This window comes from Cetorhinus maximus, chromosome 30 (assembly GCF_964194155.1).
Source record: "Cetorhinus maximus chromosome 30, sCetMax3.hap1.1, whole genome shotgun sequence".
NCBI lineage: Eukaryota > Metazoa > Chordata > Chondrichthyes > Lamniformes > Cetorhinidae > Cetorhinus > Cetorhinus maximus.
This window is the reverse complement of record NC_135908.1, coordinates 8,446,299-8,467,770: the sequence shown is the minus strand read 5'-3', so window position 1 is coordinate 8,467,770 and position 21,472 is coordinate 8,446,299. Positions and strand designations below refer to the sequence as shown.

General features: G+C 45.5%; 1 protein-coding gene across 1 annotated transcript in view; it reads left to right on the top strand.

Moving 5' to 3' along the window:
* The window catches only part of crtc3 (CREB regulated transcription coactivator 3), a 69,380-nt gene that overhangs the window by 25,843 nt on the left and 22,065 nt on the right, over window positions 1-21,472 (top strand). The window contains exon 3 of the mRNA XM_078532349.1: window positions 5,444-5,578. Coding sequence (XP_078388475.1) covers window positions 5,444-5,578 — 135 coding nt within the window. The remainder of the gene's footprint in view (window positions 1-5,443; window positions 5,579-21,472) is intronic.

Below are 21,472 nucleotides of genomic sequence, written 5' to 3'. Positions count from 1 at the left end.
TCTTTTGGTTGAGATATTAAACCGAGGCCCTTCTTGTACAGGTGAGGTTACCAAAGCCCTGGCCTGCTCAAGTGAATGTTAAACACACCCTACAGCGCTATTACAAGTGAGCAGGGAGTTCATTCTGTGTCCTGACCAAGATTCATCCCTCATCAAACAGTAAATAAAAAAGGGAATAACAGGCTATCTTTCTCACTGTTCTTTGCAAATAGCTGGTCCTTAAGCCTCCATATGATGGTTTCTGTGTTAAGGTGCTATATAATTTTACTAAATGTTGTAATCTCACCAGCTGTGTGCTATCTGGGCATCGTGTCTCTGACTGTGGGCCCTCTCTAATGCTGCATTATTGGACTACAAGATGAGGCTGAAATTTCAGCAAGTTCCAGCAGCTCACTCTGTGTGGATGGCAATTTGCCTGCAAGCAGTCCTGGGAAGAGAAATCATTGCCTCTTTAAAAGACAGAGCTGAGTCGGAACACACACGCGCACCACCACCACAGGTGAATAGGGAGATATTGAGGAGCTAGCAATAATGCAGAGATAAGCTGTGATCTCTATCCCGAGCATTGAAAGAACTGAGTTATCAGAAAAGAATGGAGATGTGTAGGCTCATTACCCCTAAAATGAGGTGGTATATAATATTTCAAATTGTATACAACAGGTAGCTGCGAAAAGATTTTTTAAAATTAATTTACGGGATGTGGGCATCACTGGACAGGCCAGCATTTATTGCCCACCTCTGCTTGCCCTGAGCGAGCTGCCTTCTTGAACCTCTGCAGTCCCTGTGGTGTAGGTACACCCACAGTGCTGTTAGGGAGGGAGCTCCAGGATTTTGACCCAGCGACAGTGAAGGAACGGCCGATATATTTCCAAGTCAGGATGGTGAGTGGCTGGGAGGGGAATGTATATTGAGACGTTTATATATTGTATTTCACAGCCTCACTAACCAGATTGCACATAGTAAACTCCTACAAACAGCAATGTGATAACAACCAGATAATGTGGTGTTGTCGATTGAGGGATAATTGTTAGCCAGGACATTAGACTATTGCTCTTCTCTCCGACAGGATTTCCGTATCTCTCTTTTGCCTTGTTCACCTTCATTGCTTTCCATTTCTCTCCTGGTGTTTGACAAGGTGTTTACGAAAACCCGCTTTCACAGCCATATTTCCTTTCTCAGTGACTGTCTACATCTTTTGGCTATCTCCACCTATCGCTGGCCCTCTATCCAGCTCTACCTGTGTCCCCCCCCCTCCTTAAACCAGCTTATATTTCACCTCTTTATTTTTACTTCATTCTGTTGAAGAGTCATATGGACTCGAAACGTTAACTGTGTTCCTCTCCGCATATGCTGCCAGACCTGCTGAGTTTTTCCAGGTATTCTTATTTTTGCATTAGAGGGAACGCCTCTTTTGAAGTAGTGCCATGGGATCTTTTGTGTCCAATTGAGAGAGCAGACAGGGCCTTGGTTTAAAATATTTCATCCCTGAAAGGTGACACCTCTGACAGTGTAGCTATCCCTCAGTAACACTGGAACGTCAGCCCCTGGATTATGTGCTCAAACCTCTGGCATGAGGTTTGAACCCACAATCCTCTGATTTGGAGGCAAGGGTGTTAGCCACTGAACCGGGGCTGACGGTGGGATTTCTTTTGTTCTGTTGTCATAGTTTAACACTGCAGTTTTACCCTTGTAAGCTGTTTCTGTTCTTGCATTTCTCCATGATATTTCCCCACATGTCCTTTCTCGTCTGCTTGTGCAATAAAGCACTTGAAGTTGTGCAAGAAGCTGGCATTGAGTTGATTTTACTGGTCCACCAGATTAGTTACGCTGCCACTGATCTACTACTAAGTGTACCAGTTTGGGTCCAGTGCACCCCTGTCAATTTTGACCCCTGTTAATGCTGTGCAAGGAATAATCAGTGGATTCGGTGCTTATTATCTGCCAGAATGCAATTCAGAACTGTCTCCCCGGGGTTTTTAATCTCAGCTGCTCATAATAAAGATCTATTCCTTCAATTTTTTTTCTTTTGTTAACATTGTACATTCTGTGGCTCAAGCCCCACTCCAGGGAAATATTATCCCTGCATCCAGTCTGTCCATCCCTGTCAGAATTTTATATGTTTCAATGAGATCCCCTCATTCTTCTAAACTTCAGTGGATACAGGCCTAGTCGGCCGAATCTCTCCTCGTACGACAATCCTACCATCCCAGGAATCAGTCTAGTGAACCTTTGCTGCACTCCCTCTATGTCAAGTATATCCTTTCTTAGGTAAGGGACCAAAACTGCACACAATACTCCAGGTGTGGTCTCATCAAGTTCCTGTATAGCTGTAGTAAGACATCCTTGTTCATGTACTCAAATCCTCTTACAATGAAGGCAAACATACCATTTGCCTTCTAAACTGCTTGCTGCACCTGCATGCTTGCTTTTAGTGATTGGTGTACAAGGACACCCAGGTCCCTTTATTAACATTTTCCAGTCTATCACCATTTAAATAATACTCTGCCATTCTGTTTTTCCTACCAAAGTGGATAACTTCACACTTATACTTCATGATATACTGCATCTGCCCACTCACTGAACTTCTCTAAATCGCCTTGAAACTTCTTTACATCCTCCTCACCACTCACATTCCCACCTAGTTTTGTGTCATCAGCAAACTTGGAAATATTATGTTCTGTTCCCTCATCCAAATCGTTAATATATATTGTGAATAGCTGGGGCCCAAGCATTGACCCCTGTGGTACCCCATGAGTCACTGCCTGACACTCCGAAAAAGACTCATTTATCCCTACCCTCTGTTTCCTGTTTGCTAACCAGTTCTCAATCCAAGCCAACATATTACCCCCAACCCCATGTGCTTTAATTTTGCACACAAAGTCCCACATAAGAGGTTGGTTAATCAAAAACTTTCTGAAAATCCAAATGCATCACATCCATTGGTTCTCCCTTATCTATTCTACGAGTTACGTCCTCAAAAAAAAAACTCCAGTAGGTCTGTCAAACATGATTTCCCTTTCATAAGCCCATGTTGACTTTGTCTAATCCCTTGATATTTTCTAAGTGTCCTGTTATCACATCCTTTATAATAGACTCCAGCATTTTCACTGCTACTCACATTAGGCTAACCGGTCTGTAATTCACTGTTTTCTCCCTCCCTCTCTTTTTTAAATAATGGGGTTACATTTGCCACCCTACACGATTGCCGGTCTGGCACTGTGTAAGAGGATGCTCTGTGTAAAGTTGCTTCTGCTGTTTGGTGTACACAGTGTCGTCACTGGGGGCAACTTTATATTTGCTGCTTGTCTAGCCTCGGTGATGGGAGAGCATTACATATGGAGAGTAGCCAAAATGTCACAGGCACTGATGTATTATGTATGCTCTTCTGGTTTTAATGTGGGAAATGGTTCCCACGGAGACTGGGTATGTATAAATGCAAAGGAGCTATAAGCTTGTGTCACTCTTCTGAGAGTCTTGGATGGGAGGTGGCGAGACAGAAACCTGAACGTCACAAAAGCTCCACACACACACACACTGTGTCACCTAGCACATCTGCATGCTGGCAACATGAAGGGGCTTCATTGCTGACTCCGCTTGGAGTGATTAATGCCCTCGGGTTCAGGGAGTTGACAGCAGGTGTGGGGCTGAACTAGGTCTGCACTGCAACTGGGCTTATAGGACCTGGAGTCATCAGCTGATGGAGTTCCTCGATTGGGCAGCCTGGGGTATCAACAGGATGAAAAAGTGCTTCACCGTCCTGTCAAGTGTAACCTTGTGTGTGCATGACATTTTCACACTGCATTCACCTAAAATGGCAAAAATACCCAGCCCTTATACTCATAGCCATGTCTTTCCAAACTTGAGGTGTGTCCAAAGAGAGCATTGTTACCTGAGAGTGAATGTTACCTGAGAGTGAGGTTTGTCCAGGTCTGTCAGTAGGCTGTGAGTGGATTGAGGTGATGAATTAATGCTTTGTTTTGGTGCTGCTTGTTTCCAAGGACCAGTGTCAGCTTATTGGCTTGTCAGAAGCTGGTGGGCATCATGTAATCCAATATGAAGCAGCTTAAAGTACTACATAGGAAGCCCATCACACTACATTAGCATGTATACTTTTCCATAATAAATTGGTACCAGTTGGTGACATTGGTGAGAATTCATTCAGTAACCGAACTGAAACAACAGAAGATTCCTGTTGATGTGGCAATTGTTAATGCCAGAAACAATCCAGTGTTGGGATTGATCCAAGGCGCTGTGAAGTTTTTCCACGCTGACTGTTGCGGTTGTTTTGTCGTAGGCTGCAGTCTCTCTGATACTAAGGCCCATAAACCAGTTAAGGCACTTCATCCTGTTGATACCCTAGGCTGCCAAATCGAGGGACTCCATCAGCTGATGACTCCAGATCCTATAAGCCCAGTTACAGTGCAGACCTAGTTCGACCCCACACCCACTGTCAACTCACTGAATCCGAGGCATTAATCATGCCAAGTGGAGTTAGCATGAAGCCCCTTCATGTTGTCAGCATGCAGATGTGGTAGGGTGATACAGCGTGTGGAACTTTTGTGACGTTCAGGTTTCTGTCCCGTCACCTCCCATCCAAAACACTCGGGAGAGTGATAGAATAAGTAAGGCATCACAGAATTGGCCACGCCACCTACCCTAGTATGGATGAAAGTCATTGATTATTGCTCTGTGAATTGAACATTTTCCTCTTAGCGGCTGTTTTACACTGCAGCAGGTGTCTATGTGTCACTCTCCTTTGCACACTGCGGAGGGGTTGGTAGACTGTCATATAACATAAACCCACTCTTCACTGTGTTCAAATTCTATGCCCTTTCCCCTCCCTAGCTCTGTAACCTTTCTCAGGCCTCGAACCTTCCAAGATCCCTCTTCTCTGATTCTGACCCCTTGAGCATCTCTGATTTTAATCCCTCTGCTAATGATGGCCATACCTTCAGCTACATGGGCCCTAAGCTCAGGAATTCCCTCGCTAAACCTCTCTTCCTCGCTACCTCTCTCTCTTCCTTTAGAATGCTCCTTAACGCCTACCTCTTCGAAGATGCTTTTTCTCACCAATCCGCATGTGGGGATATTAAGACAGATGTCATATCATTTCTGATTATGCTCCTGTGAGAAACTTTGGCATATACACCACAATATGTAAATGCAGGTTGTTGATTCTGTACACGGCTGAGTGGCTATAATGCTTGAGTCACTACACCAGTGTAAAGATGAGACAACATGTTGTCTGTCGTAACCACATGTAGAGCAATATGCTATCGCCATGCTGACAGTATGCTGCTGTCCATATTGTGCTCCCTGCAGGAGACACAGTGAAAACTGGCCCTTCAGAGTATGGCATGGAGGCTATTGGTGGTGACCCATTGATCAGATCGGAGACAGCATTTTAAAACTTTTTTTTTCTCTCTCTCTCTTGCCACTGCAGATGTCATTTCATCCCACTTTGGATTCTGCACGGGGAACACGGCATCATGGTTTAGTGGAGAGGGTTCACCGAGACCGGAGTCAAATGATATCACCTCGCCGACGCCAGCCTGCAGTGGATAAACACGGCCGACAGATATCCTTGCCTGTATTCCCCTCACTTCCCAGACATGCATTACATTTGAAGAGCATGATATATAGCATTTCACTTGGATTTCAGGAAAGAGTAATGTTAGGTCTGTGAAACATGTATTTTGCATCAGTCTTCACTATACAGGATGCAAGTAACATCCCAGAAGCAGCCATAAATTAGGAAATGGAAGGGAGGGAGGAACTCAGGAAAATTACAATCACCAGAGAAGTGGCGCTGAGTAAATTGTTGGAGCTGTGGGCTGACAAGTGCCCGGGTCCTGATGGACCTCATCCTAGGATCTTAAAAGAAGTGGCTAATGAGATAGTCGATGCATTGGTTTTAATTTTCTGAAACTCCCTAGATTTGGGGAAGGTCCAAGATAGCAAATATAACTCCATTATTCAAAAAGGGAGGGAGACAGAAAGCAGGAAACTACAGGCCAGTTAGCTTCTAACATTTTCTCTATGACAGATGTTAAGCTATTAAAGAAGCTATAGCAGGGCACTTGGATAAGTTCAAGGTAATCGGGCAGAGTCAACATTGTTTTGTGAAAGGGAAATCATGTTTAGCCGACTTATTGGAGTTCTTTGAGGAAGTAACATGCTGTGGATAAAGGGGAACCGGTGGATGTACTGTACATAGATTTCCAGAAGGCATTTGATAAAGTGCTACATCAAAGGCTATTGCGGAAAATAAAAGCTCATGTTATGGGGGGTAACATATTGACATGGATAGAAGATTGGCTGGCGAACAGGAAGTAGAGAGTAGGCGTAAATGGGTCTTTTTCAGATTGGCAAGATGTAACAAGTGCTGTGCCATAGGGATCAGTGCTGGAACCTCAACTGTTTACAATTTATATAAATAACTTGGATGATGGGATGGTTGCCAAATTTGCTGATGACACAAAGATAGGAAAGTAAGTTGTGAAGAGGACGTGAGGCTACATAAAGATATAGATAGGTTAAGTGAGTGGGCAAAGATCTGGCAAATGGAGTATAATGTAGGAAAATATGAAATTGTCCATTTTGGCAGGAAGAATAAAAGAGAAGCATATTATCTAAATGGTGAGAGATTGCAGAGCTTGGAGATGCAGAGGGATCTGGGTGTCCTAGTGCATGAATCGCAAGAGGTTGGTATGCAGGTGCAGCAGGTAATTAGGAAAACTAATAGAATGTTATCATTTATTGTGAGGGGAATTGAATACAAAAGTAGGGAGGTTATGCTTCAGTTATACAGGACACTAATGAGAACACATTTGGAGTACTGTGTACAGTATTGGTCACCTTATTTAAGTAGGATGTAAATGCGTTGGGAGCAGTTCAGAGAAGGTTCACTGAAGCTAAAACCAGGAATGGGTGGGTTATCTTATGAGGAAAGGTTGGACAGGTTAGGTTTGTATCCATTGGAGTTTAGGAGAATAAGAGGTGACTTGACCAAAACCTTTAAGACCCTGAGGCATCTTGACAGGGTGGATGTGGAGAGGATGTTTTGTCTTTTGGGAGAATCTAGAACCGGGGTCACTGTTTAAAAATAAGGGGCCGCCCATTTAGCGCGAAGATGAAGTGAAATTTTTTCTGAGAGTCGTGAATCTTTGGAACTCTCTTCCTGAAAAGGTGGTGGGAGCAGAGACTTTGAATATTTTTAAGGCAGAAGTGGATAGACTTTTGGTAAGCAAGCGTGTGAGAGGTTATCGGGGGTAGGTGGGATGCAGATTTCAGGTCACATTCAGATCAGCCATGATCTTATAAATTGGTGAAGCAGGCTCAAAGGGCCGATTGGCCTACTCCTGCTCCTTGCTCACATGAAACTTTATCCTGTTGTTTTAAATCATGTGTAACTACCTGTCCTTCCAATTACTAGTTTTGACTGTAGGGAGCACTTTCAGCTGTATAACGCTGGGATGTAGTACTCAGAGTTACAGCACTGTTACTCCTGTGATGAATTCAAAGCAGTGCTTGGTACAAGTTGAAGGCTGATCTTTTCTGTAGTACATTTGTACTAACATAGCAAATATACTCAGCGACAGCAGCACTTTATTTGATAAATCAAGGATATTATCCAGTTCACTCACCAGTGTGAATGTCAGGTTGAAAAGTAATTTATCAGTCCTAGTTCTACAAAGATGATAGTGAAAAGGGAGGAAACGGGAATATTGTGAAGTGCATTTGAAAGAGTGCCAGCTATCGATTGAAATTTATAGTTAGAAATGAGTGTATCTTCCCTGGACACAACTTGTATTTATATCGCACCTTTAACATAATAAGATGTCCTAAGCCCAAAGAGGTCGATTTTAAAGAATTTCTTAGAGAAGGAGAGAAAGAGAGAGAGAGGTTTAAGGGTGCAATCGCAGAGCTTAGGGACAAGGCTGCTGAAGGCAAGGCCATTGATAGTGGGTGAAGGAAATCGGTGTTGACAAGAGGCCAGAATTAGAAGATGGGCAGAGGCCTCGGAAGGTTGTAGGACTGGAGGAGGTTACAGAGGCCGAAATCTTTGGTCACTATTAACTTGGAACGTAGCTGTTTAATTTATATATAGTCAAATGACTCAAGTCAAAACTTACTGCCTGTCAACCAGCCCTTCTCTCCCCTCTAGCCTTACAACCTCTTCATCTGTTTTTTTTTTGATCCTGCTGAATTCTCATTCTCTCTCATTCCTCCTAAGCTGCAAATACCCCTTCCCACTTATGCTTCCTCTTGCATCCTTTGCCCTGTTGGAACTTATCCACACACTTCCCTTTCTTTCACAATCCACAGCCCTTTCAAAACTCAATCTTCTTGTCACTTCAGCTCCTATTTCTCGAATTACCTTGTGTTCTTTCCTACTCTTTAGTCTTTGTGCTATTCTGCACTCTTAACCGAGCCTTCAAAACAACGTTTTCCGGTAATTCACAGGACAGGCTAATCCAGAAGACAATGTGGAAGACAGGAGCCAAAATCATTTTGGAAACAACTGTGAGTGTGTGATTAAGCAATGCATTGTTTACAGAATTTGAAAGGCTAAACAATTGTTTACAACAGAAACCTGATCTGAATGCTACAGATTTTAAGGTGTTGACCCCCCCCCCCCTCAAACACACTGGGTTAGCCCCCCTCACCTCTGAGCCCAAAGGTTATGGGTTCAAGTCCCACTCCTGGACCTGATCTTGTAATTTAGGCAGAGCATTACTGAGGGAGTGCTGCATTGTCAGAGCTGTTGTCTTTCAGATGAGGGTTTAAACCGAGGCTTTCTTTTCCAGCTGTGGAGTAGATGTTAGAGATCCCAGAGCACCACAGTAAAGTCTCTCGGGAGTTTATTCATTCCTGGGACGTGGGCTTCGCTGAACTCCTGCTATGATGTGCTGGAGCTGAGCTCCTGACCTCCAACAACCACAAGCATCTTCCTTTGTGCTCGGTATGACTCCAACCAGTGGAGAGTTTTCCCCCTGATTCCCATTGACTCCAGTTTTGCTCGGGGCTCATTGGTGGCACGCTCGGCCAAATGTGGCCTTGATGTCAAGGGTAGTCACTCTCACCTCGGGAGTTTATTCATTCATGGGTTGTGGGCTTCACTGGCCCATCTCTAGTTGCCCTTAAGAAGGTGGTGGTGAGCTGCTGCCTTGAACCACTGCTGTCCATGTGGTGCTGGTACACCCACAGAGCTGTTAGGGAGGGAGTTCCAGGATTTTGACCCAGCGGCAGTGAAGGAACAGTGATGTATTTCCAAGTCAGGATGGTGAGTGACTTGGAGGGAACTTCCAGGTGGTGGTGTTCCCATCTATCTGCTGCCTGTGCCCTTCTAGATGGTAGCAGTTGTGGGTTTGGAAGATGCTGTTGAAGGAGCCTTGGCGAATTCCTTCAGTGCATCTTGTAGATGGTACACACTGCTGCTACTCTGCGTCGGTGGTGGAGGGAGTGAATGTTTGTGGATGTGGTGCCAATCAAGTGGGCTGCTTTGTCGTGGACGGTGTCGAGCTTCTTGAGTGTTATGGGAGTTGCACTCATCCAGGCAAGTGGGGAGTATTCCAACACACTCTTAACTTGTGCCTTGTAGTTGGTGGACAGGCTTTGGGGATTCAGGAGGTGGGTTACTTGTCGCACGATTCCTAGCCTCTGACCTGCTCTTGTTGCCACAGTATTTACATGGCTAGTCCAGTTCAGGTTACGTCAACCGTAACCCCCAGGATGTTGATAGCGGGGGATTCTGTGATGGTAATGCCATTGAACATCAAGGGGTGATGGTTGGATTTTCTCTTGTTGGAGATGGTCATTGCCTGACACTTTGAGGCGTGAATGTTACTTGCCACTTGTCAGCCCAAGCCTGGATATTGTCCAGGTCTTGCTGCATTTGGACATAGACTGCTTCCGTATCTGAGGAGTCGCGAATGGTGCTGAACATTGCGCAATCATCAGCGAACATCCCCCTTCTGACCTTATGATGGAAGGAAGGTCATTGATGAAGCAGCTGAAGATGGTTAGGCTGAGGACACTACCCTGAGAAACTCCTGCAGTGATGTCCTGGAGCTGAGATGACTGACCTCCAACAACCACAACCATGTTCCTTTGTGCTGTATATGACTCCAATCAGTGGAGAGTTGCCCCCCTGATTCCCATTGACTCCAGTTTTGCTAGGGCTTCTTGATGCCACACACTTTCAAATGCTGCCTTGATGTGAAGGGCAGTCACTCTCACCTCCGGAGTTCAGCTCTTTTGTCCATGTTTGAACCAAGGCTGTAATGAGGTCAGGAGCTGAGTGGCCCTGGTGGAGCCCAAACTGGGCGTCAGTGAACAGGTTATTGCTAAGCAAGTGCCGCTTGATAACACTGTTGATGACCTCTTCCATTACTTTACTGATGATGGAGTAGACTGATGGGGTGGTAATTGGCCAGGTTGGATTTGTCCTGCTTTTTGTGTACAGGACATACCTGGGCAATTTTGCACATAGCTGGGTAGATGCCAGTGTTGTAGCTGTACTGGGACAGCTTGGGTAGGGGTGCGGCAAGTTCTGGAGCACAAGTCTTCAATACTATTGCTGGAATATTGTCAAGGTCCACAGTCTTTGCAGTATCCAGTGCCTTCAGCCGATTCTTCATATCATGCGGAGTGAATCGAATTGGCTAAAGACTGGCATCTGTGATGCTGAGGACCGCCGGAGGAGATGTATTATCCATTCAGCACTTCCGGCTGAAGATTGTAGCAAATGCTTCAGCCTTATCTTTTGCTCTGATGTGCTGAGCTCCCCATCATTGAGGATGGGGATATTTGTGGAACCTCCTCTTCTAGTGAGTTGTTTAATTGTCCTCCACCAATCACGACTGGTTGTGGCAGGACTGCAGATCTTAGATCTGATCCGTTGGTTGTCACTTAGCCTTGTCTACCACTTGCTACTCATGCAAGTGGTTCTGTGTTATAGCTTCATCAGGCTGACACCTCATTTTTAGGTATGCCTGGTGCTGCTCCTGGCATGTACTCCTGCACTCTTCATTGAACCAGGGTTGATGCCCTGGCTTGATGTAATGGTAGAGTGGGGAATATGCCAGGCCATGCGGTCACAGATTGTGTTCAAGTACAATTCTGCTGCTGCTGATGGCCCACAGCACCTCATGGATGCCCAGTCTTGAGTTGCTAGATCTGTTTGAAATCTATCCCATTTAGCATGGTGGTAGTGCCACACAACACGATGGAGGGTATCCTCAATGTGAAGGCGGGACATCGTCTCCACAACGACTCTGCGGTGGTCACTCCTACCGATACTGTCATGGACAGATGCATCTGTGGCAGGCAGGTTGGTGAGGGTGAGGTCAAGTATGTTTTTCCCTCTTGTTGGTTCCCTCACCACCTGCCACAGACCCAGTCTAGCAGCTATGTCATTTAGGACGTGGCCAGCTCAGTCAGTAGTGATGCTACTGAGCCATTCTTGCTGATGCACATTGAAATCCCCCGCCCAGAGTACATTCTGTGCCCTTGCCACCCTCAGTGCTTCCTCCAAGTGATGTTCAACATGGAGGAGTACTGATTCATCAGCTGAGGGAGGGAGGTACGTGGTAATCAGCAAGAGGTTTCATTGCCCATGTTTGACCTGATGCCATGAGACTTCATGGGGTCCGGAGTTGATGTTGAGGACTCCCAGGGCAACTCCCTTCTGACTGTATACCATTGTGCCGTCACCTCTGCTGGGCCTGTCCTGCTGGTGGGACAGGACATACCCAGGGATGGTGATGGTGGTGTCTTGGACGTTATCTGTAAGGCATGATTCCGTGAGAATGACTATGTCAGGCTGTTGCTTGACTAGTCTGAGACAGTTCTCTCAATTTTGGCACGAGCCCCCAGCTGTTAGTAAGGAGGACTTTGCAGGGCTGACAGGGTTGAGACTACCGTTGTCGGTTCTGGTGCCTAGGTCGATGACGGGTGGTCCGTCCAGTTTCATTCCTTTCTTGTGACTTTGTAGCGGTTTGATACACTGAGTGCCTTGCTAGGCCATTTCAGAGGGCATGTAAGAGTCAATCACATTGCTTTGGGTCTGGAGTCACATGTAGGCCAGACCAGGTAAGGATGACAAATTTCCTTCCCTAAAGGGGCATTAGTGAACCAGATGAGTTTTTACAACAATCGACAATGGTTTCATGGTCATCATTAGACTTTTAATTGAATTCAAATTCCACCATCTGCCATGGCGGGAATTGAACCCGGGTCCCCAGTGCATTACCCTGGGTCTCTGGATTACCTGTCCAGCGACAATACCACTCCACCATCGCCTCGCAAACGGTGAAATCGCGAAGGAGGAGCATGCTTCTGAATGGGACTCCCAATTGTATTGGTTCCAGCCATGCAAGGACAGCATTGGCTTGGGCAGTTACAGTGGTCTACAACAAGCTGTATTTCTCTTCACTGAAGCCGTTAGACCTCCTGTGTATACTCCACGTTGTTGCTTTTTGTTTCCGATTTCCAGTACTGGCAGTTTTATTTGCAACCCGTTTAAAAATTGCGGTCAGCGAGAAAGAGAAAAACCCAGGGCCAACAAGGGGCAAAATGTATCCTGGAAAATTCCTCTCTGATCCCCTCCCTCAGGTCAGTGAAGCCAGCCAAGGTGGTCACATGAACCAAAGATTACAAAGGTAAAGACATTTACATTCTGTTTTATGTGATTACTGTTCTCGCAAAGAACTATTCCAGTTCCCTCAGAAAGTATTTGGAGAGTCAGCACCTACCACACCAGCCTGTATTATATTCCAGAGCCTCACCACTCTCTTGAAAAAGGACAAGTCACCTAATATCCAGTCTGTTCCTGCCCTCTCATACTAAATTAACCAATTGCAAACTCGAGCTGTGATCAAAGGGTGTACCTGTCAAAGAATCAACCCAAATATTCAGACATTTCAAACACGGGTAAGCGAACATTGTACACCATATCACCCGTCGCTTGTGCAAAGTACAAAGCGCGGATAAGTGAAAACACGAACAGGGAAGTTGTGAAAGGTGGGACTTTACTGTATTCAGAGAAAAGCAGAGAGTTTTCTTGGCCTGATGGCGTGTGTCAGGCATGGAGGGGGAAAACACCACAACTAAGTCCAGCTCCCACCAGAAACCCACACATACTAGTTCATGACTGATCAGGGGTTGGAATTCTAGTTTCTCACACCCTTTACTCCCAAGCTAAGCTAAGACAGTTACGTCAGCGTCCGACTGAACCTGGGACCTCCTGATCTGTGTGTCTCAGTCCTGTGCTTGTGTGTGATGAAATCGAAGTCAGCTAAACTTGAATCAGTGCCTTTGCTACTTTGTTGTAACCCAGAGCGCAGAAGAAATTGGCATGAAACTGCAAATTGTGGGTTTAACTGCTTGTGACCTTGGCCGGCAGCAATTCACTGAACTTTTACAATGCAATAAAATTTCATCTCTGAAAGCTGTGATACAGAAGTCACTTGAGTGCAAACTGACCTGACCCAGAGCAGAATCCTTTAAATAGTGGGGAGTTCTATTGTATTGTTTTCCAGTGTTAAAGCACATCCATCTCCAGCTGCCTTTGAGTGGGTGAGATGTCTTACGCTGCATGTTTAACAGAGATATACAGTTTCAGTCAGGAGCTAAGAACATTTTAACAAGAGTTTTGGAGCTCTGGGCAAACACGCCGCCACATTCTCTGGTCACGCACTTAAGCTATTATCTTTAAGAGGAAGAAAAATCTTGCATTTCTATAGCGCCTTTCATAACCTTGAGATGTCCAGAAAATGCTGTTAAATACTGTTGAAGTGTCATCATAATGTAGAAAATGTGACAGCCAATTTTCACACAGCAAGCCCCCACAAACAGCAAAATCACATTTTAGGTGAGGGATACGTGCACCAGGGAGAGCTCCCCTGCTCTTCTTTGAAATAGTGCTATGGGATTTTTTTACATCCACTTAAAGAGGGTAGGTGAGGTCTTGGTTTGACCTCTCACCTGAAGGATGGCATCCCCGACAATGCAGCACTCCCTCAGTACTGTATTGGAATGTCGGCCCTAATTGTGTGGTCAACTTGTCTGGATTGAAACATAAAGCCACAACCTCCTGACAGGGTGGCAAGAGTACTACACACCTGTATGGTGGGTAAGGCACTGTATAAAGGATATTTCATACACTGTCTGAAGAGCATGTCCTGTAGTCCATTTTTGTCTCATCTGCACCCCAAAGCAAATTTACAGTAGGGAAGTTCGCTGCCTAATGTGATGTCAGAGGGTGCCAGGTTCAATCCCTGACTACTGCTAAGTTGACCACTCACTGTCAGGGCAACAGTGGGCCTCGGCACCTATGAAGAAAGAAAATTGGGGCTGTCATATTCAATCAGTGTTCAATAACCCTCTGCTGCAATGTTCACATATGAGTGTTGACAGACTGATTACAGAGGGATCACACAATCCTGTCCTCATGCGATTGTGGCTGTACACACTTAAGCTGCAGGAACAGGAAGCCTAGCTAGCTTCCCCCCTGAGCTCACCAGCATCCTCAGAGACTGTATCGTGCCTACCAGCCATTGACGAGGCTCTTTGATGTTGTGATCTCGCGATCTGAGTTCTCTATGGAGTGAGGTTGACAAATAGCTTCCTTCATTTTACTTTTTATGATTAAGAATGGGATAGACTTAGATTTTTTTGCGTGCATTTATGAGCTCTGTGACTGCTGAAATAATGTAGAGTGACGTTTCCTGTTGGTTTGGTGCAGGGTAGCTGGAATTAAATAATATTTGTTGATGGACGTGGAAATTATTCTGCTTTTCTGCTACTCTGTGCTGTTGGACCTAGGAATTGACTATCAGTTCAGTGCCTCATGACTTTTCTAAATTTAGAATCTGGGGCGTATGACATTTTCATCAGTCTCTGTTGAGTGACCTGCTGTCATTTACAGGTCATCCTCATTGAGGCAAAGACACCACACCCCTGATTCATACTGAGCAGCAAGAGCTGGGGATGGATCCCTGGTCTGGTCTGGTCTGGCCTGGCCTGAGCTAGGTCGTCTCCACAGAACCTGGATGTTGCCCCAGAAAAATCAGCCCTCATCAGCATTCCGATCTCAAGCACAGCTGAGTAATTCCTGTATTGATCAGGAACTGAGTGAACGAGTTTGAGTCCCACTATGGCAACTTGTGAAACTCTTTCGAGTTATCAACAGTCACAGATTGCAACTCTTTCGAGTACAATCACAGTTCTTGGTTTCCGGGAGTGGGACATGAAGGCAACTTGTGAAGTTGAATTTAATAAAGCTGGTCCTTAATGGGCTGGCACCAAACTGATTAACTGAAGGAAGGGAATCTGCTATTTTAATCCCACATTAAAGGGTTGACTGCGAAGTTGCCAGTGTGGCAAGTTAATTCCAATATAGATCAATGTGAGGTAGTGAATTTTGATATAGCTCTTGGAAAATCAAGAATCTAAGTGGGTTGGAGGAGTAGATGGATCTCAAGGTAGTACAGATACACAAAAGCAGTGATGCAAGTTAATAAAACTTCTTAAAAAAAAAATCTAATTTCTAGAGGGTTAGAATTGAAAAGCAGAGAGGTTATGGTAAAGTTTTATAAAATCTTGATTAGACCACACAGAGTGCTGTGCACAGCTCTGCGTTACATCATGTAAAAAAGGCTGTAGAGGCAATGGAGAAGGTGCAAAAAAAGATTTACAAGAGTGGTACCAGAACTGAGACGATGTAACTATTGAGAAACATTGAACAAGCTGAGAATCGTTTTCTTGAAAAGAGATGATGAGGGTGGCTTGGTAAGGCCTTTAATAATGAAAGGGGAGACACGGAGAAGATGTTTCCACATGGGGGAGACCAGAACGAGGGGCCATGAAGATAAGGCAGTCATTAATAAAAGGGAATTCAGGAGAAACTTGTTTACTCAGAGTATTGAGAATGTGGAACTTGCTAATACAAGGAACAGTTGAGGCAAATAACATAGATGCATTTAAGAGGAATCTAGATAAGCATATGAGGGAGAGAGAATTGAGGATTTTGCTGACTGAATTAGATGAGGAAGAGTGGGAGGAGGCTCGAATGGAGCAACATTGGTTGGGCTGAATGGCCTGTTTCCATGCTGTACGTTCCATATAATGCTACATCCCGATGGGATGAAGATGAAAGTGATTTATCCAGGGACGTGTGCCTGAAAGTGCACATGAAGCATGACTCACATAGAGAGAATACCATCATCTCGAGTGAGGTACTGGAGGACAGGGCAGGACAACTGGAGTCTGTGGAACCCCTATTTCAATGAGCATAAACCCCCTTAAGTACTCTAGTCACTGTATGAATGAGAATCCCTCATCACTGGGAGTTCCTGTATATTGACTGTATTCAATGTGATGAGGAATATGACAGGATGTTCTAGTTCATTACCGTTTCACAAACTGAAAACCACCCAAGATAAAATCTCAATTCAGTGGAGTTGTCGGTTTCATAGATCTGTGCAATTTATCATTAAGTCAGATCTTTGACCCACACACACTACATACTGTTCTTGCCTTCCTTTCTGACAGCGCTGTGCTCCATCTGATAAGCTCACCATGTGTTAATTCAAGCTTCCTGCAATTTTTATAATTTGGTCTCCACCCCTTATCTTAAAACGTGTTGTTTTGAACTGAAAATTTACAGCCCAAAAGGAGGCTATTCGGCCATTCTCGTCAGGTTGAGGGATACCGGTGCTTGGGGAATGGAGGATGTTCCTCATGTAAGTGAAACGCTCCCAGGCCAGGTACAGCACTGGTCAGATATGGAATAAAGCTCCCTTTCCACACTGTCCCATAATGGCTATGCTATCATAGTGGGTATGTTACTAGATTAGTAACCCGGAAGCCCTAGATACATGTGTTCTATTCCCACCAAAGCACCTGGGGAATATAAATTCAGCTAATTGAATAAGTCTGGAATTAAAAAGCTAGCATCAGTAATGGTGACAGCAATTCTCTTTGCTGGGGGGTCTGGAGTCACAAGTAATGTGGTTGACTTTTAACTCCCTCTGAAATGGCCTAGCAAAACACTCCCTTGCCTGAAACTGTTATGCAAAAACTATAACTATACACATAACTAAAGCTGGCTGGACCATCCAGCAGAGACTGAGATTCTGGATGTGACAGACACACCATGCCCAGTCAGCGTAGGAAAGTCCTCCTCACTAACATCTGGAGATCTGTGCAAAACTTGGGAAGAGCTGATCCCGAGACTTATCAAGTCCTGTCAATTTGGCAGTCAAACTCACAGAATCATGCTTTTCAACCAAGGTCCGACACTCCTCCATCACCGTCCTTGGGGATGTCCTGTCCTACCGACCAAACATATTGTGTTGCAGTTAACTGCTAGTTGTCAGCCTCTTGCCACTGAGTGAGAAGGTCCTGGTTCAAGTTCCACTCCAGAGACTCAACTGAAACTACCAGTGCAGAACTGAGGGAGTGCTACACTATCAGAGGTTCCATCTTTCCGATGCGATGTTAAATCGAGGCCCCCTCAGGTGAGTGTATTGGATCCCATGACTGTTTTAAGGAAAGAGCAGGGGAGTTCTGCCTGTTGTCCTGGGCCAATGTTATATTTCTCTCAGCCAACACCTAAAACAGCTTATCTGGCCATTATCACATTACTGGTTGTGGGAGTTTGTGGTACACAAATTGACAGCTGCTTTTCCTACATCACAACAGCGACTTCCTTTCAGAAACATACTTTATTGTCTGTAAAGCGCTTTGAACATCCTATGGTTCTGAAAGGCGTTACAGAAATGCAAGTCTTTCTTACTTCCAGCATTTTCCCTCTGTATCCTCTCGTGTTCAGTTTATTTTTCTGATCCTGAATTTAGAACAGGGAGTTGCTACCCAGTCACAAAACACACAAAGCTATATGATTGAATGCTGAAGTAAGATTCTTTATTGCTAATACTGTCCAGCTCTTCCTGTGACTCTTGCTTGGGTGTAGTCGATAGGAAGTGCTTCCGTACCTCAACAGGAGATTTAACCATGGGAGGATGATGTGGTCAAGCTTGATCTTTTCCACACTCAATCCCACAAGCCCTGTTTTCTTGCAAGGGAGTTACTGGATCACAACAGAGATTGGGGGGCGAGAACCCTTTTAGAGATATGGGGCAGGTACTTTGATTGAGGACAACCTTACTTAAATTAGTGCACTGACATCAAACTGGGATTCTCCCATGCCTGAATCGCTCCAGTACTACAGCGGGGAGTGCGTTTCTTAGCCGACAGCGAGTGAGTCTGGTGTTTATTATATTATTACAAAATGCTCAGAGCATTCAATTTTCAAATTGGTTGGTGCAGCTTTTGCTACAAGATCAAGTTGAGGGGCAGGAGGTTTAGGGGGGGATGTGAGGAAACACTTTCTTACTCAGAGGGTGGTGATGGTCTGGAATGCGCTGCCTGGGAGGGTGGTGGAGGCGGGTTGCCTCACATCCTTTATAAAGTACCCGGATGAGCACTTGGCACGTCATAACATTCAAGGCTATGGGCCAAGTGCTGGTAAATGGGATTAGGTAGGTAGGTCAGGTGTTTTTCACGTGTCAGTGCAGACTCGATGGGCCGAGGGCTCTTCTGCAGTGTATGATTCTGTGAAGTGATTTTAAAATTGTGTGTTCTGGTGAAACTATCATTTTAACGCCATTTTTTTCTGAGATTTTGAGATGTTTTAGCCTGTGCTATGAGTGGTTGTGGGGACCAGGGAGAGAATTGTTTATATCCGAGCTTTTAGAAGACAGCTAATACTTTGGGATAGAATTCTTGGCATCTGCAGTACTGAGTGTATACCAGAGAGACTTAACTCTGGCCTGAACATCCCATAAGTTAATCTCAGCAGAAAAAAAGGCATTTAAATTTGAATGTGCTTTGTGAGGCAGTGTTTAAAGGCTAAATAAACAGCTTAGACTAAAGTTGACACAATGGCTTTGCACGTGTTGTTTTGAAATAGACCCACCTCAATAAAAGGTTAATGCATGTGTTTCGTTTGCGTGTTCATGGAGGAATAGCGGAGAAAATGAGTCAGGTTCTTGAATCTAATTGTTCATTTATCATGTGTCTGAAGCCACTCAACAGAAATAAAAACACCCTATAGGTTTTGATGTAGTATTTCCTGGAAGGCAGTATCTCACTGTTTACACTTGCGCTGAAAATTTATTTTCTAGGAACTCATGTTTCTGTGAGGGCAGTGAAAATTGAAACGGCTGTCACTTTAAAAAAAAATTTGTTAGTATTTGTTGCCTGCAACCTGACCACCACCTGACCACCTCAACGCAGGTGCTGACTCTCACTGGGGGACAGTTCCTGAAGGTGCTGACTCTCACTGGGGGACAGTTCATGAAGGTGCTGACTCTCACTGGGGGACAGTTCCTGAAGGTGCTGACTCTCACTGGGGGACAGTTCATGAAGGTGCTGACTCTCACTGGGGGACAGTTCCTGAAGGTGCTGACTCTCACTGGGGGACAGTACCTGAAGGTGCCGACTCTCACTGGGGGACAGTTCCTGAAGGTGTTGACTCTCACTGGGGGACAGTTCCTGAAGATGCTGACTCTCACTGGGGGACAGTTCCTGAAGGTGCTGACTCTCACTGGGGGACAGTTCCTGAAGGTGCCAACTCTCACTGGGGGACAGTTCCTGAAGGTGCTGACTCTCACTGGGGGGGACAGTTCCTGAAGGTGCTGACTCTCACTGGGGGACAGTTCCTGAAGATGCTGACTCTCACTGGGAGACAGTTCCTGAAGATGCTGACTCTCACTGGGGGACAGTTCCTGAAGGTGCTGACTCTCACTGGGGGACAGTTCCTGAAGGTGCTGACTCTCACTGGGGGACAGTTCCTGAAGGTGCTGACTCTCACTGGGGGACAGTTCCTGAAGGTGCTGACTCTCACTGGGTAGGGGGACAGTTCCTGAAGGTGTTGACTCTCACTGGGGGACAGTTCCTGAAGGTGCTGATTCTCACTGGGGGACAGTTCCTGAAGGTGCTGACTCTCACTGGGGGACAGTTCCTGAAGGTGCTGACTCTCACTGGGTAGGGGGACAGTTCCTGAAGGTGTTGACTCTCACTGGGGGACAGTTCCTGAAGGTGTTGACTCTCACTGGGGGACAGTTCCTGAAGGTGCTGACTCTCACTGGGGGACAGTTCCTGAAGGTGCTGACTCTCACTGGGGGACAGTTCCTGAAGGTGCTGACTCTCACTGGGGGACAGTTCCTGAAGGTGCTGATTCTCACTGGGGGACAGTTCCTGAAGGTGCTGACTCTCACTGGGGGACAGTTCCTGAAGGTGTTGACTCTCACTGAGGGGGGGACAGTTCCTGAAGGTGCTGACTCTCACTGGGGGGGGACAGTTCCTGAAGGTGCTGACTCTCACTGGGGGACAGTTCCTGAAGGTGTTGACTCTCCCTGGGGGACAGCTCCTGAAGGTGCTGTAAATTTGGATAGCTGTTGAATTGTTTTAACTGCTGAGGTTTCTGGATCTTGCTATTCAAGCCCATGTGTATACAGTGTTTTGCTCGCTGATATTTTCCAAATGAAAGATGCTTTGCAGATTCTGAAACTATGTGATTCACCCTTTTCTAAGCCTCTTGGGGGGATAATGATTAATCCACATTTCCTGTCTTGCTTGCTATAATATTAATTCATAAATTCCATCTCCAGTTCCAGTTGCCTGAGACTGGGATAAAACGGAGCAGACCACCAATGCAGCAAGACAATATGTCGACAAATGGTAGCAAATTAAACATTCCATAGCACCTTCGTTTCACCTAGCAAGAGCCAATTATTGTAATGAATGTATTTTTTAAAATCTGCACTATGATGGGCCTTCTGTCACACGTATCCCTCCGTTGTCACCTTCTGAGGAGGAATACTCCCAAGGGCTGCATTTCAACTCAGTGACGCAGTTCAGCATGACTCACATCATTGCTTTGTGTTCATGGAACAAAACAGAACGTTTGTGCAACATTTTTACACAAAGGCTGAACCTTCTCAACACCAGCACACAATATCAGAACAGTCAAACACTTCTCATAGGCTGGGAAGGCCTCAGCTTTCATCTGTGGTCTGTCGTCGCCCTGAGCTCCTCTCCAAATCGCACACCATCCTGACCTGGAAATACATTGCCATTCCTTCGCTGTCACTGGGTCAAAACCCCGGGTGCCCTCCGTTACAGCACAGCGGGTGAAACTACACCACATGGATTGCAGCAGCTTAAGAAGGTGGTGCACCACCACCTTCTCAAGGGCAATTTGGGATGGGCAATAAGTGCTGGCCTTGTCAGCAAGACCAACATCTCATGAATGAATATGAAAAAAAAGTCAGGGTGTTTCTGGTTTGGGAAAGGCTGGAAGATTTTTCCACACAGTCTCCCGAGTAGAGACACGTGCTGATTGTGGGTGCACAGGCATGTGCCTGGGTGAATGTGGATCTGATTCTGTGTGCGCACATGT